The 16405-nt window shown below is 53.8% G+C and overlaps 1 protein-coding gene across 1 annotated transcript; it reads left to right on the top strand.

Annotated features, from left to right (window-relative positions):
* Positions 1-1697: 1697 nt before the first annotated feature.
* Positions 1698-16069, top strand: RBBP8NL (RBBP8 N-terminal like). The gene is made up of 13 exons (XM_037402613.1): positions 1698-1833; positions 3136-3178; positions 3693-3788; positions 4150-4262; positions 5376-5448; positions 6930-7096; positions 7601-7683; positions 9124-9287; positions 10350-11169; positions 11588-11696; positions 13804-13865; positions 14186-14312; positions 15497-16069. Exons 1-13 carry the CDS (start codon positions 1767-1769, stop codon positions 15613-15615), a joined length of 2043 nt encoding a protein of 680 aa, XP_037258510.1. The 5' UTR covers positions 1698-1766; the 3' UTR covers positions 15616-16069.
* The last annotated feature ends 336 nt before the right edge of the window (positions 16070-16405 follow it).

Genomic DNA, 16405 nt, shown 5'->3' on the forward strand with positions numbered 1-16405 from the left:
GTGCCCACATCTTGCATATGCAGGCAATCTGGCACACCTCTGCTCTGCATGCAGATAAAGGCACAGGCGGGCTGCTGGCAAGGAGCTGGGCTGGGAGCGTGCTGGAGCCCAGCAGAAACTTCCCTGTGCTGCCGTGGGGCTGCAAATCCAGGTCCCAGCCTGGCCTTTCACCTTTGAACAGGTTTTGTTCCTGGCCATCCCTGCATGGTTGCAGGCTGAGTGTCCAGGTGCTTTGTTGAGATCAGGATTACTGGCTGTGACTCTAACCCGGTGTGGCTTTGGGGGGGAAACTCCCATGTGGCAATCCTGGATGTCCTCACGTGGAAGTCCCTCTTCTCCCGGTGCACTGTTGGTGGTCCCAGAGGACACGGCAGGGCTTTGCTGACCTGCTTGGGGCAGCAGGGAGGTTGCACACCCCTCCTGCCCAAACCCCAGGGGACCCTCCGTCATGCTTTGCTGGGATGCTCGGACACATGCTCTCCCCGGTCCCACAGCTATTTCAGGGGATCTGGAACTCCCCAAGGCTTTGACTGCTGGGAAGGTAAGAGTATCCCAACATCAGCATCCCAGGGAGGAATGAGGTCATCACTGATGTAATGAGTTCTCATCTCCAAAGTTTCCACTTTCCATCCCTGCTAGTAATTTCAAAATTTAAGAGATTTGGGCAAATTCTAGAAGTTATGGCAAAAACTCTTAAAAATTCTTAAAATGTTGGGTAACACTCTTAAAAAAACAACCGTTGTAATCAGGCTGTTTAACTCCTGCTTTTCCCAGCTTACTGAGCTGTGGCTGTTGTGGGTTGCCCTCCAACTCTCCTGTGTTTGGGAGTCTTTTCAGCTCTAAAAAGGAAGAAAGCAAGGGTTTTTTTAGAAAGCAGAGCACTTTATCTGTTCTTGGGGATTATTGAACACAACTGCCAGCACTAAGCGATGGCACCCAGCATGATGGAGCATTAATAAGCCCATAACCTCAATGGGGAAACTGAGACAGTGGCAAGGGGAGCAGAGACCTGAGCCTGGGGCAGGAGCTGTGACACTGCTCCCAGTCCGGAGGGGCTGGGGGCAGCCAGCACACCCCAGGGTGCCCCAGCTTACGTCCAGCCCCATGGGTGCTGTGCCCACACTGGCTCTACACCCACCAGGCTTCCTGAGGGGCTCAGCTCTGCACATTGCCCCTCCAGGTTTCTCTTTAAAATGGGGTGAATAACACTGGTGTCTCCCCAAAGGTTCAAAGAGGCAGCAGACAGTGAGTCCACATGGGGAGCATCTCAGGACCCAGCAGGAGATGGGTCCCTCAGGCCTGAGCGCCAAAGCTGCCATGTTTTCCCATCATCAGTCCCCAGCAATGTGGTCCCGACACTAGCCCTGCAGTCCCTTCCTCAAGAAGATGCCCTGCCCCACCTCATCCCAGAGAAATGCAATTTCACCAGCTCAAAATGTAGAAGAAAAGCCTGATTTTTCAACTGGGCTTTCAGTTCTCCCATTTTCTTCTTTGCCTGTGTCCCCAGCCTGGGGCTGAGGCAGCGTGGACAAAAATGCATCCCCAGATGAGCCTGCTGCTTTGTGCACGTCATTGGTTTAGCAAATTATTTCACTTTCTAGATCTGGGCTTTCTCCTGTTGTTAAGACTTCCCAGAACACCACGTGCTCAAGACACTTCTCTTTTATTGAACTCTTTCTTTCTATTTTAGGCTGAAACACGAATAATTTGAAACGAAAGGAGATTCTCACACTGGAAGCATCTGGGCGTGAGGCACAGCCCTGAACATGACCATGGAGAGTTTTGCAGAGCTCCTGAATAAGCTCAAGGAAATCCATGAGAAAGAAGTCCAAGGTAAGAAGACACAAAAAGTCTTATTTCAAAAGTTTTATTAAAAAAACCCAAGTTTTTTGTAATTGTAAATAAACTGCCATTTCTTTGTGATGCCACCTTAACTGTTGGGTTTCAAATACCCTGAAGGGAGGAGCAGCGGGTTAGGGAGCTTTGGGAATTAGAGCTCAGCAAGCGTCACCCCTGGGGATGGGTGGGCATGTGGGGTCAGAGCCTGGCCCTGGGGGGAGCACATCCTCCGATGGCACCTTGGTGTCTCTCATCAGTGGAGAATGAGGTTTAATGAGAAAATCAGTAACCTTTTTAACAATGAGGAAGAGCAGAAGAGTCCCTTCAGAGCAAGCCACCGAGCTGCTCAGCCCCTGCAGGAATGCCGCTTGCTCCAGGCATGAATCAGGGGGGATTTGGCTCCTTTCCTGCTGCTGCTGCCGAAGCCGGTGATATAGGTGAATGGGGAGGTTTGCAGAAGTGACATGCACACCTGCTGGGCATCTTCTCCAAGCAACACAGACTGGATACTGAGGGATCAAGCAGAAAGGGGAAAGATGCAATAATCTATAAGGCAGAAGCAGCAGGAGTATAAGGCTCCATTAGAGAAAACCTTAGCTTGGATAGTTTATTCCTCTAGGGAATAAATTATTCCTCAGGTCATACTTTATTAAAATAAGAACCATTAGGTTAAGCAACCAAATGCCAAATCCAATTGTTTTCTTATTAGAATAATTCCCAGTATCAATATTATGAACAAAACAACAGCACTTTTGGAGGATTCCAGCTTATGAAATCATTCTTCTCTTGTATAATTTCAAGCCGTGTGAGAGTTAGAGGAAATAGTTGAGCAATTTAAACCACATGTTTGCATCTACTTTGCATAAAATGGATTTGACAAGATGTAATGTCTGCAGATCCGTCAACGAAAGCCATTCTTGTTCAGCTGTAAATATTCTCCAAGATGATTTGCAGCCTGAGAGTTATAAAATACTGCCCACCTGGGAAATACGTGCTGTAACAAGAAATAAGTAGAAACAAAACTGAAACAGACTTTTTGAGGGTGGGAGGGAAATGCAGAGTCATTAAATAGTGGAAATACAAAATGTGCTCATATTTTGCGCAACTTTTCCAGCTATATTAAACTGTGATATTAACACAGGCAATGTATTATTCCTTCTTGGAAACAAGGTTTATAAATTGATGAGCTTCTGCAAAGTCAGGCACCCTGCGGAAGTTCCATCATTACATTTTGTTTCAGAGTGCTAGGGAGTTGGCAATAAATACCCACCTCTCTGTCCCTGTTAATTATTCCAGGACTGCAAAACAAGCTGACGGAGCTGACGACGGAGAAGTGCCGGTGAGCAATGCCGTGTCTGCGGTGGGACAGGGGGGCGGAGGGGAGGTTACACCGCTTCATTTTCAGACCTCCTGGGCACTCCTCCGAGGCTGCCTGATTCAGAGAGCACTGTTCGCCTTTCTGGCTCTGCCAAATTCAACCCTTTTGATGACTTTTGCCATGCAAGTTCCCAGCACAGGCAGGGCTTGGGGTGATCACAGCCCAGCTCCGGTTTGCCTTCCCACCAGCAAGTGATGCTCATGCCGATGGGCACTTGATCTCTTGGGAAGGAATGAACAGGGACAAAGCAAAGCTGCTAACTCCAACGGTGGGTGTCGCAGGGCACCTCTGGGCTCTAACACATCAGTTTCCCCCTCTTGCCACACAAACAAAAGCAATTCAGCTGTAGCAGTGTGAGCAGCACAGCGGGCTCAGGGCAGAAATCCTTCCCCTTGACAGGGCACTGCAGATAAAGGCACAGATTTAGCGGAGAAATCTAATAAACCTCTTCTCTTTGTTCCATTTCTTCAATTAGTGATGCTCAGAGAATTGAAGAGTTGTTTGCTAAAAATCACCAATTAAGGGAACAACAGAAGGTCCTTAAAGAAAATGTGAAGGTGCTAGAAAACAGGTAAGATTTATTTTTCAATTGGGTGCTGTTCAGTGGCTGTGCACCCTCCCAGGAGGGGAGTTTGGGGTCTGCTGTCTTCCCAGAAGCAGGATGTAACAGATGATCATCTTTTTTGCTCATATTCAGCTTCTGGGAGAGCTGGAAGAGCCCAGGCACATGCAGAGAAGCTTTCCTAAGCTGATGGTGATGGGGCTGGATCTGGGGAGTGGAAGGGCCAGGGCTGGGCTGCACGGGTGATAACCCCCTGATTAATTCTGGGTGATGGTCTGGGTGTTCATGCTTCTCTGTGGGGAGGGCAGGAGCTTATTTCCCCCATGGGAACTATGTGGTAACAAGCTGCCGGCTGTGGGTTTTCCTCCAGGCTGCGAGCAGGTCTCTGTGACAGATGCATGGTCACCCAGGAGCTGGCAAAAAAGAAGCAGAATGAATATGAGACCTCCCATTTCCAGAGCCTGCAGCACATCTTCATCCTCAGTACGTACCATGCCTGCTGTGAGCTCGGCTTTGGCTGGCCGAGTCTTTGATCAGTTAATGCCTCTCCCAGAGATTTGCGCATGAGCCCTCCCTGTGACCAGGCACTCTGCAGGGGTTTGGGGATGGGGAGAAGGGAGAGAGCCAACGCAAGTGTGTGGGTCTTGAAAAATCAGATCTGACCAGGACTGCGGATGGCAGCCCATGTTCCCCACAAGCAGAGGTAACTGCTCACATGAAGCAGCAGAGCTTGGGGGTCGCAGCCCTCCGCACCTCTAGGAAATTGAGAGATGCTCATGCCAAGAGCAGCCCCAGGCTGGCCAGGCAGTGTCAGCTGCCTGGAAAAAAGATGTATTTGGCACCACAGAAGCAACACTCTGGCAAAGACAGGAAAGTCACAGCAGCAGCTCAGCATGGGTAAATGGAAATCAAGCAACACGTGTGATGGATCTTCTCCCGAGCCTTTGGCAGAGCTCCCAGCACCGCTCAGCTTGGAGTGTTTTTCCCTGGGGATCTGGCTGTCCCAGGGAAGGTCGTGGGGGTAAAGGAGATAAGGCATTTAGCAGGGACGGAGAAGTGCCAGCAGCCCTTGTTTATCTCCCCTGCTATGCCATTGCTCCCTGAGAGCTGCTTTCAAGCAGAAGCAAGCCGAGGTGGCAGCCCTCCCTGCTCGGGAGCCTGCCTGCTCTCCCCCACTGCCTCCTCACTGTGGTGCCGGGTGCTCCCAGCTCCCTCTGGCCTTCTCCCCCTCTCCCCCGAAGCCCCCAGCCCTCACCCTGACACGGCACCCGCTTGCCAGAGGCAGCCATGGTGCTCACGGGCAGAATGCTGGTCATGTCCATCCTGCTGTGCCACGGTGACCCGTCTGGGTCACAGTCCCCCCTGAGCTGAACAGGCTGCAAGCAGTCCCCCAGGCCTGACCAAACCTGAATTGGAAAGTTGTTCCCTTTTATCCCTTAGCCCCCAGCATGTTTTTAGAGAAGGAAGGGAATTCAGCATCCCTCCAAAACCTGGAACCATTCCCTCCTCCTCCCCCGTGCACCCCAGCAAGTGCTGAGGAGCATCAGCTCTCTCCTTGCAGCATCTGAATTCACAGCATGACTTGTGTCCCTGCAGCTAATGAGACGAACCGCCTGAGGGAAGAGAACAAAACTCTCAAGGAAGAACTGAAGAGGCTCCGGAGCCTGGAGTAAGCTTTCTCTTGGGTTTCATTCATTACAAGGGGTGTTGGTAAGGACTGAGGCACCCCCACATGGGGATGGAGCAGGGCTACGTCCAGACCACAGCACCCCCCGAGGTATTTTAGCATCTAATTCCTATGGATTCCTGTAGATGTCAGACAGCAAAACACCTGTAAATGGCGTATAAGTCCTTGTCGACCTTTGCTCACTCCCTGTTCACCTGCATCCAAGGATTCAGTTTGCGGGGAACAAGGATGTTCAACATCTCCCCCCATGGGGGACCGCTCATGTGAAGCAAAGCCCTGGGCTGCTCGCCTTGGCCACAGACCTCAGCCTGGGCTTCCATGGGTCCCCCATGGCACCAGCTCCCCTCCTGCAGCAGCCAGAGGGGGTCTGCAGGGAGTAGGTTGTGTTTTGGGGGAAGGAGAATGACAGGCAAGGGACCAAGACGGGGTTAAGAGGGAGAAGCGAACTGCACCAACAGGTTCATAACCCAGCAGAGCTGTGTGCTGAAAGCCAAGTAACCTGCCAGGCTGGCCAATATATACAAATCAGCTCATTCCTCAAGGGTTTAAACTCCAGAGGAATTAGCACGGAGGGATTAGTTTAGAAATGTGTTTTCTTTGGAGCACAAAAGCACCACCCGCTTAAAAAGAAACTCTCGTTTTTACTCCCTAATGCTTCCCAAGGCCTGTGGGGTTTCAGAGCTGTTAGTCAGGCTGGGTTTGCTGAGCGCTGAGTGCTCCTGCTCTGCTCTGCTCTGCTTTTCCCTGGGAACATTTCCAGCCAGATCCCCATGTCTCAGCATCAGGGTCCGGCCAGGTCTCTGTCCATGACGTAGGTGTGGGGTCTCCAAGACTCAGTGGCTCCCTCGCAGTGACTAAGAGCATCAACACCACAAGCTTGTTGTGGTGGAGGGGGACAGCCCCACATCCCCCTGCTGAATCCACCCCTGCATCAGGCTGAAAGCCCAGCCAGGGCCGCACAGGTTCTCACAGCCTTTTGCAATAGCCGCAGTTGTGCTTTGGCTTACCCAGCGTCACGGCTTCCTGCGACGGTACCCACAGCCAGGTGGGGAAGTCACACCTTGAGCTGTCGTGCTGGCTCTGTCCCATGCTCCGCACTGCAGCTGAGCTAGCGATAAGCTGCAATGGAAAGTGAGTCTGAGGATCCGGTATAGCCACATACACATATATATAAATATGTATATTTATATATTGGTCTCTCTAACCCAGAGCTCCCAGTACAGTGACTCTCAAACCTTCCTTCTCCTCCCCTTCTCATCCATTTCTGTCCTCAGGAAGGCTGTCCAGGGATGTAGTGGAATCACCATCCCTGGAAGTGTTTAAAAAAACACGTAGATGTGATGCTTAGGGACATGGTTTAATGGTGGACTTGGCAGTCCTGGGTTAAAAGGACTTAAAGGATCTTAACATAATTGTAAAGGACTTTTCCAACGTAAATGATTCTATGATTCTCCTTTCAATAGGGACAGGACAAAGCACCCAGGAGTCACCTCCAGGGAAAGCAGCTCCACCCCCAGCTCCCCCCTGGCTTTACTGTCCCCAGTGAGCAGGAGCACCAGCAATGAGAAAGCAGCTCACAGGGGAGCAGAAGAAGCCCACCATGACGTGCCAGTCCTCAAGCTGGGAGAAGGTGAGTGCTGCTGGCTCCCACTACCCTTGAGGGACCTGGCATTGGGAAGAGTGACTGAGCTGTGGTGCAAAGCTGCTGTGGGAAAGGGTCTGGATTGCAAAGACCAAGCTGTGGGCAGTTCAGGTGGACGCTGCCATGGGCAGAATAGCTGCTGGAGGGGAAATGCATGTCAAAAGAGAAACACGCTGCTCTGTATTAGTGCAAAAGAGCGCTTGGGTGCCCTCACTGTAAAACAAGTGCTGTGCAGGTGTGGACTGGCCACCCATTTCATGAAGAGCCCATGTCATTGCCTTGCCACCACCCACACATGCGATGGAGGGTACATTCAATCCCGTGCTGGCTTGAGCCAGACCAAAATTTTGGCTCAAAATCTTCAGTAGGAGGTGGTTTGCGCCAGCCAGTGGCATCCCTGGGAGGCTGCGAGACTCCAGCATGCTGCAGGGCAGGGCAGCCTGCAACAGCTCTGCAGGACCATCACAGTGTCTGGTTGCATCTCTTTTGCAGAAAAACCTGCAGGACAGAGCAGCTCTCCAAGCAGTAGGACTTCCCCAGGCACTGTCCTCCAAGAAGTCAGCCTCTCAGAAATGGTGAGTTGCTGGAGGCAGCCTGATGTCCTTGGGCCTTTTCCCTACCGCTGTGGTCATTTGAACTGGATCAAGAGAGGTAGACTGGGATAGGGAAAGAGTAGGAGACACTTAGGAGGTGAAGCAATTAGCCAGACTCAGGCAGATTGCAGTTGCCAGAGCCGAGGAGGGCACCTACCAAATGCCAGATGCACTCTCTCTGCAGAAACTGCCACTCACTGCAAGCTAAGCATTTGGAGTTTGGCACAGGCTCCTCTCTCTGCTGTAAGCACGTGCATCTTTGGTCCTGCGTTTATCCCCCACGACAAGACGTCTAGCATCTTTGACTCCTCTGCCCATCGCCCTGGTTCCTCTCTCAGATGTCTTGTTGAGGAAAGCTGTGAGGAGCGAAGGCCATGGGGAGATTGTGCTGAGCCACATTTCAGTGTAGCTTATCCTGAGTTATAGACCTAGCTCTCCATTATCTGGGCGAGCAAGAAGCTGGAGCATTGTGAGTGTTGGAAAAGCCTGGAGAACATGTAAACTGTGGGAGTTGTGGGTACTGAGAACAAATACACCGCAGCAGCCCTGCCCGAGAGCATGGCAGATGTCTCTCCATCTGCAGCATAATGAATATTGGTATTTTCAGAGGGCCTGGCATTCAGTGGTTGCCATTTTGTGCATTGATGCAAGCCTGTCATGCCTTTAAAACACAGAGCGTGTGTGTGTCAGCTGAGGGGAGCTGAGTGATATGGTGATATTGGGCACTGGGGGATGAGACTGCAGGACCTGGATCCTGGTCGTGGGAACTCAGGCCCACATACACACCCACATAGATGCTTTTGTTTTGGCACAGGCTTTGTTTACCTGAACTCCACAGAAAACTTGAAAGAGCAGGTGAAAAGGGGTTTTGGTAAGGCTGCAGGCAGGCTGTGAGGATAATTAATAGGGAACACAGGAAGGGTTGGTGACATTTCCAGGTGGGCAGGGGAAAGTCAAGTCAGAACATGTGGAGAGCCTTTCATGACAGCAGATGGAGGAGATGATGTCCTGGCCTCACAGCTGGGTACTCGACTGGAAATACACCCATCAAACCCGTGCATGCCAGGAGCTTGCATGAATGAAGTCTAGTGGCCTGACTAGGGGTCGGGGAATTTGCAGGGTCTTATCTTGGTTAAGCCACTTGGCTTGACTTGAAAGGAGGCACAAGCCCTCCTGGGCTACAAATCAGTGCAGCCAGGAAACAGAGTACTGTAGATCCTGCTAGAAAACCTGAAGGGGAAATTTCCTGGGAATACGGTTGAGCTGTTGACCAGAATTTTATCAAACAGAGGATTTAGGAGCTCCCTGTCTTGTTCATGCTGGCTAAGAGCTGCACCTCGGTGCAGCAGGGCTCCCTTGGCCACGCGCTGCCCGGGCTGCACAGCAGGACGGCTCACCCGGACCGTGTCCCCTCTGCCACAGGCATCCCAGAGGATTGCCAACCAGCTGCACGGAACCATTGCCCTGGTGAGACCCGGATCCAGACCCTGCCTCCTGGAAAAAAGTCCTTCTGGGGCAGCAGTGTCCCCACCAGCCAGGAAGACTCCTCTCCCTCCGGAGCGCGAGCACAGCCCCAGCCTCGAGGCGTGAGTTACCTGCTTGTGGGTCGTGGCGTGGGCCTGACCCATGGCCCGTGGCAGCTGTCCCACTGCGCAGGCTGTGACAAGGTGGCCGGTAGCCACTGTAGCTGCCCACCTTCTTCTCCAGAAGCCTTGCGAGGCAGGGGGTGGGGGGGTCTCCCACTTTACACCAGCAAAATATGGCTGGAATCCAGCCTGATGAGATCAGCTCTCATTACTCCAGCTTCGTCAGACAGACCCATAAAGAGAACAGGGTGCCCGACCTGCAGCCGGGAGGAGAAGGACCTGCCTTTCGGGAGGCAGCAATCCCTGCTCCTCCTTATCTATTCTAATGGGCTTTTCTACAGGGCTCAGCACTTCCCCAGCTTATCCTCCCCATTGATTTCAGCAGCGCAGAGGGCTGAGCAAAGCCAGTGAGTTCACCTGTAAAGGCAGCGAGTTTCCCAGAGTGGGAGTAGATCTGCCAAGCGCTCCTGGGATCAGCTCACACACACAGAGGCTGCCAAACAGCCAGCGATAGCAGGGACTCGGTTTGCAGGACAGGTTCATGCACCGTACCAACCTTCTAAGCATGGCTGTAAAAATCTCCCATTGAGTGAGATTTGGGGAGGGTGGGCTCTTCCTCTGTCCTGGGGGTCTTCAGGCCCACCAAGGCACTAAGAAAGCCCAGTGATGGGTAGTTAGGGTGCTTCTGGCTGTAAGGCATGGTTTGACAAGTGACTTCTCAGCAGCAGCGCTGATATGGGTGGTCACTGCACCCTGCCACTTGCTCAAGCCCTGCCTGGAACTGCCGTGGCCCAGGGACAGGAGAGTGCTGTTGGGTGGTGGGGTAGTGATGGATCTCTGCGGTGTGCACAGCACAGAGACCCACTGCCAGCTGCCTGACCCCTGTGGCCGTCACAACCCTCCTCCCCAGCACAGCACCCGAAGACAAGTGTGATGCACAGGCCAAGAGCTGCCACAGGGCACAGAAAGAGCAGAAGAGACCATGCACATCACCAGCAGGAGCTGGGAAATCACATGAAAATTCTCTAACTCACATGATTACTTTTTTCCTGCTTCTTTTAGATATTTAACAGCAAGCAAACCAGACTCCCCCAAGATTTCTCCATCCTATGAAAAGCTAAAACTGACTGCCCGAAGAGAGCAGCTCTGCCTCCTTCACAAGCATCTTTCCCTGCACCAGCTGGGGCTGGCGAGCAGCTGTGCCTCAGCTGACCGGGACAGTGGCAGCCTCTCCAGCCATTTGCTCCGGACCAAAGACACTGATAGCGATGGCAGGACATGGTCACATGATGGCTGGGAAGATCGCGCAGCCTTGCTGAAGCTCCCTGCCGCCATGGTGTACGTGAGGGATCAGCACCTGGAGGAGAAGCTGCACCTCCTCAAGCACAGGGAGCGGCTGCAGCATTTCCTCATGCAGCAGTGCCAGCCAGGCCAGCGGGCAGAGGGAGACCCAAAGCTCACGCCCGAGGAGCGGCCCCTCTCCCCATGGCCAAGCATGATGCCAGGATGCAAGGAGGAAAGGTCCTTTCTGGAGGATGCTGCAGATGGGAAGGAAGAGAAGGAGGTTTGGCTGAGCTGGGACAGCTCCAAACTCCAGGAAAAGGTGAAGGCGGCAAGGGACGATGGTGCAGACGTGCCGCTGGATCTGTCAGACTCCGGCCGTGGCAGGGAAACAGGCTGGAACAACTGCCGGGAGCTGCGGGGGTCCAGCAGCCCACGCCTGAGCCCCAGGGAGAGCCCAGCTGTGCCGGCAGCCCGCGGCCCCTGTGGGAGACACGGGGCAGAGCGGGACGACTTGCTCTTCCCCTACCACTGGCCCAATGCCACCCGGGCACTGCCTGGTGCTGTCAAGGAGGAGGAAGACGAGGAGGATGCAGCTGTGGTGAGTACAGCTCATGCTGGCATCAACCGTGGCCCCTTCCCCTCCCCAGGGTGTCCAGCACCATTATGACTACCATTAATGTCCCATGGGAGGATGGCTTTGCTGCATGTGAAGCCAATGGGGACATCTTTACACAGGGCAAAGCCACAGCTGCTCAGCCCTGGCTGTCGTTCCCCACCTCCCCTCCTCTCCAGTGCCCACGGGGTCTCTGTCCATGTCCAAGGACAGGCAGTGCCTGTGCCCCGTCCTGCAGGTTGGTGCAGGAGGTGTGCTGGGCTTCCTGCAATGCACCACCAGTGCATAGAAATGCCTCTGCAATGCTCGTCCCCATGAGTGTCATGGTCATCGTGTAGGGGCTGGGGACAGCCCTTTCCTCCTGCCTGGTGAAAGCAGCATTTGTGCTCCTTGCATCCTACAGCTCACGCTCTCACGAGCACATCCAACAAACACCTCCATGCTGAGCGACCCAGAGGCCCTTCCAGAGACCGGGGTGAGACTGGATGTCAGTGCACAGAAGGGAGAAGCAGGTAAAAAGCCGCAGGCAAACATGACATTTGAGAAGGCAAGAGCAAAAGGTGCATTTTGGTGACAGTATCTTACATCCAGGAGCTCTCTGTGCTGGGCTCTGCACGCACCTGCGATCCCCACCGAGCAAAGCAGTCACTAACCATCACAGGACACCCTTCCAGGGACCCAGGTGCTTGCAGCTGTCAGCAGTTTTGGGTCATCAGGGACACTTCAGGTTTCACATTTCCATCCTTGAAGGCTCAATTTTCAACCCTAGGGATGCTCAAAATTCAGACTCCCTATCTCTAGGGAGTAAATAACCCCAGCTGTTACAGAGAAGAGGTCAGTGTCTGACCTCCCAGTGCAAACCAGGTGCCACCCATGGGGTGCTCTTGCACACCCTGCAGCGCACCCTGCACCCTGAACTCAGCTGCTGGGTGCCATGGAGCTCTCCAGGAGCTAAAGGTCAGTTTAGCACCAACCCATTAACAAAACTCACTCCACAGTGAGCCATGACAAGACAATGTTGCTGCTCCAGCATTACCTGCCCTTCTCAGGGAAGCAGAAGCTCAGAAGTTGCCCCAGCAGAGATGGGAAAAATGCAAGAGGTTTGCAGGACTACATGGGGAAAAAGCATCCCTCTGTGTGCCCCCTTGCTCCAAAGCATGCCCCGTGCTGTCACAGCACATAGGGTTGAGCATGGAGTGAGGGATGCTGGTACCAGCAGCAGGTAGGACAGGATGCTCTTCTCCCTTTCCCTGCTCCATCCCCCATAAGAGTTCTTTCCATTCCCAAAACCAGCGGTGTCCTTAGTCTGGGGACATGCGGTGCTTTCTCCCTGCCTGACCACCTCAGGACATGGGTGCCTGGTTTGCCCGGGCAGGTGGGAGGCAGCAGCCATGGGGAGTGGAGCAGGAAGCACGTCTACAGAGAGCTGCTTCGTACCAGCCTTACTGGCTTGGCCAGAAAGTTGAGCTCACCTGGATTAGTTGGTCTGGGCGTGTCGGAGTGGTTTGGGAACACTGGAGCAGGATTTTGCAGGGTGGAAAAAAAAAAGGGGGGAGGGGGGGAAGTCCTCTGTGATTTACATACTAAGGAGATACCATCATAGCAGAAGAATTTCAGCTGATTACATTCTGGGTGTGGGAATACAGGACTTTCTTCAGTTCTCACCTTAAGGTTGACACAAAGCCCAGGAAACAATACACAAATACTTCTGCACTTTCTAGCGAACCTTAACCTGCGGAAGGATACAGTGAGGACGGGATCAGGCTACAAGGGCTCCAGGAGTGCCCAAAAGCAGCGCCGTCTGCTCTCCTACCCAGGCAGGGGCAGCAAGGGAGGCTGCCCTGCCAACAGTCCCACCCCAGCTAGACCCGGGTGTCAGTCAGAAGCAAGAAGTGTTGAGGTCCTGGAACACCCCTGGCCCTCGGAAGAGGGCTCAGCTCCATCCCCAGCCCTCTCGGCCCCTCCATGGCCAGCAGGGGTGTGCCGCTGTGGGTGCAGATGGGGTGATGCCACCGCCAGCAAGGCTCGGGCCCTGGCCTGGGCAGCTTTGCTCCGTGCAAAGGTCGGGTGCGTGTCTGGTGCGTGTAGGTACGTGTCTGAGGTTGTGTAGCCTTGGGGCCTGTGTGCAGCAAAGTCCTTTTGCTGGGCAGGGAAACAGCTCCCCTGCCTTTCCTTCCTCTGCTCCTCAGCACGTTCCCTGCCAAGAGCCGCTGACTGGCTCCGGCAGCACGCTTGAGGATTGCCCATTCTGGCCTCTTTTCCCAGACACGCTTCTCCCCACCTGGGTCCCAACCGGGCAGGTGCAGTCTAGGGGTGTAAATACCCCACAGTTTCTCAGCCTGCATGTAGCCAGACTTTGGGGCAGCGCTTGCGACTGCAGGGTAGCAAAGTCCTACAGAGACAGCCTTATTGGGAGGTTGTTCCCCCACAGAGTCCCACTGGATCTCCCATAAACATTCACTTCAGGTCACGGATCTCACAGTGCCTCTGCTTTGCAACACAATTCAGTGCTGAACCTGTTCTTTGCCTCTGGCTCTCAGAGCCTGGGCTGGTGGCATCTGCTCATGAGCTTGTGGGGCCTCCCACCAGCCAAAACCCCTTCCTCTTGTGTCTCCTTAGATGACAATGATGCTGACTCTGGGAAGCAGGAATCCGATGAGCCAGACACGACGGACAGCGAGGTTTGTTTGCTCTCCTCAGCCATTAACTTAGGCTGTCAGGTCCAAGAAGCGTAAGACAGGTTGTCCCTGCCCGAGCTCATTCCGGAAGGTGATGGCTCTTCCTACATGACGTGCCAAACCTCATTCCCGCACTGTTACCCAACCCGTTGCTGAGGGTCAGAGACATCACCCTTTCCAACTAGTCAAGAGGGTTTATGAACAACAGCAGGTGTCACCACTCCATAGCAATGGTCACAAAGGTCCCCAGCAGTGCAGCCAGGCCATCAGCTCCCTGGGAAAGCCAGTAGTTTGTAGACTGACTGCTTTTCTCATTGAGGCAGGTGGCTGCCCCATATGAAGATGATATCCTACAAGAAGCCCAGGCTGATGGGAAATACTTTTGCATCAAAGACAAAGCTCACACGCTGCAGAAGAAGAGAAAAAGAGGACAGGATCCCTGGACAAAAGGTAGGGAGGTCCTCCTGGATTCCTCATGGCATGAGCTCAGGGCTACAACTTCTGCTGCTTCCTGAGAGGCTCCTGTGAGAAACACCTGAGGGCACCAGCTGCCTTCCCTGCAGCAGAGAGCAGGGTGATCCTCCGCCGAGTCACGCTGTGCCATGTTTTGGCAACAGTCGTGTCTCCAGCCAGAGGAGCCCCTGCTAATGGTTAGCCAGGGGAGCCTGGACACGGTGGCTGGGGGAGCACTCCCAAGCGCCTAAGTTAACAGGGCTAAGTTCCTCATGTTTGCTTAGCCAGTCAGAGAGGTGGTGACTGGAGAAGGCCAAATTCCCAGGGGTGAGTTACTGACACTCAGAGAAAGGTTTTTGCCAGCTCTGTTGATCTTCCAGTGCAGCTGTGGAGGTTTCCCTGCTGACCAAGGAACATGTCGTACCCGTGTTTCCTACAGGTGAATGAGCATCAAACTGCTCCTGATAAGGGCAAGGGTAAGACAGCGTGGCTGTCGAGCCTTAACAAGTGCTCTGTCAGAAATACCCTGTGCAACCCCCTTTGCACCGTCAGGAAAGACAGGGAAGTGTTAACCCAGTTACAAGCACAGAGACGGCTGTTGCTTGAGCATGAAGGGAGCTTGTTCCAGAGGCGAGCAGGGCCCCTTGCGCTGTGCCCAGCCTGTGGAGGTGCCTGCTCACTCAGGGGACACCGCTGCAGCTGAGTGAGAAGAGGATTTGCTCTACAAAACCAGCTGCTGGGATCAACAGGGAGGAAGCTGTCCTTGTGCTGCCCAGGGCAGAGAGCATCCAACCCTCTGGGGCTGGATGGGGATGTCCCGAGTGAGGGCTGGGTGCAGCGGTGGCAGGAATGGGGGGATGGAGAGGCAGAGCCCCTCTCTCAGCATGTGGTGTGTGCCATGTAACATACTGGAAAGGGGAGAAATCCAAGAAGTGCATCCTGCTGGTCTGGGTACCCTCAGGTACACTCCTGCCCCAGGTCAGTTCTTTGCCTACTTCTGCTTCACAAGTTGTTTCTGTTTCCAGGGTCACAACAGCCCCCCCCCCCCCCCCCCCCCCCCGGGTTTCTCTTCACCTTTCCTTTGCTGAGCTTTGCTTCCTCCTGTGCTGTCCCATGCTGACCTTGTACATGTAAATCCATTGCTCTATGGTTAACTCCTGCGGGCATCTTCCCGTTTGCAGGAGCCAAGAAGTCAGTGAGAGGAAAAAAGAAAGTCAAAGCAGAGCAGTGCTCAGCAGTGATCACGAAGGAACCGGAGAACTGCTCCACTTCCCACAACGATACCTCTGAAGAGAGCTAACAGCAGGGCAGGATGAGAAGCAGCACAGACACTGCAGATCGAAGGAGAGGGCTCGGAGACCTCAGTGTCCCACCCAGCCTGGGAGAGCAACTCCTCCTGCTGTGCTGGGCCAGGCAGTGGGAAGTTCACAAGGACTCATTAATGAGTAGAGCACCCTGCAAATCCTCACTCAGTGCCCCAGGAGAGGCTAGGCAAGGAAGAGCTGTGCAGGTGATACCTGGAGCAGCCAGGTCACTGCTGGTAGAGCAGCACACTCGGTGACCCCCAGCCCTGTGCCAGAGCAGACTCTCAGGCTGGTTGCGAGGAAGAGGAGATGCCCTCTTTACAGCACTCACCCTGGGTCAAGACCATGTTCTTCCCCGGGATTTCACGCAAGGAGAACAGACTACGCAGACCCCGTTCCCCACGTACGATGTCCCTGCGGCTGGCCGAAAGATGGTGACCAAGCTGAACGCCTCAGGGCCCCATGCACAAACCTGCGTTGATTAAATCCCTACCCAGGTTTCATACACGTGTGGATCTTGTTTGACATTTTCTTTTCTAGTTAAGTGAGGAGCCAGCATGTGGGCAGGCAGGTGGGACATGTCCCTGGAGAGGGCAGGGAGAAGAGCATTGGAAGGGAGGACTTGTGTGCTCCTTCTCCCCACGGTGTCCTGCATGCCTGGAAAAGGGGGCGAGGGGGGAGGGGGGTGTGTGTGAGAGACCCAGCTGTGGCTCACAGCAGAGCAACAGCTCAGCAGTTCACACTGACCTTGGTGGGATTGCTGGGATCTTCTTTTCATGTGGATAA

Source organism: Falco rusticolus, chromosome 10 (genome assembly GCF_015220075.1).
Source record: "Falco rusticolus isolate bFalRus1 chromosome 10, bFalRus1.pri, whole genome shotgun sequence".
NCBI classification, from domain to species: domain Eukaryota; kingdom Metazoa; phylum Chordata; class Aves; order Falconiformes; family Falconidae; genus Falco; species Falco rusticolus.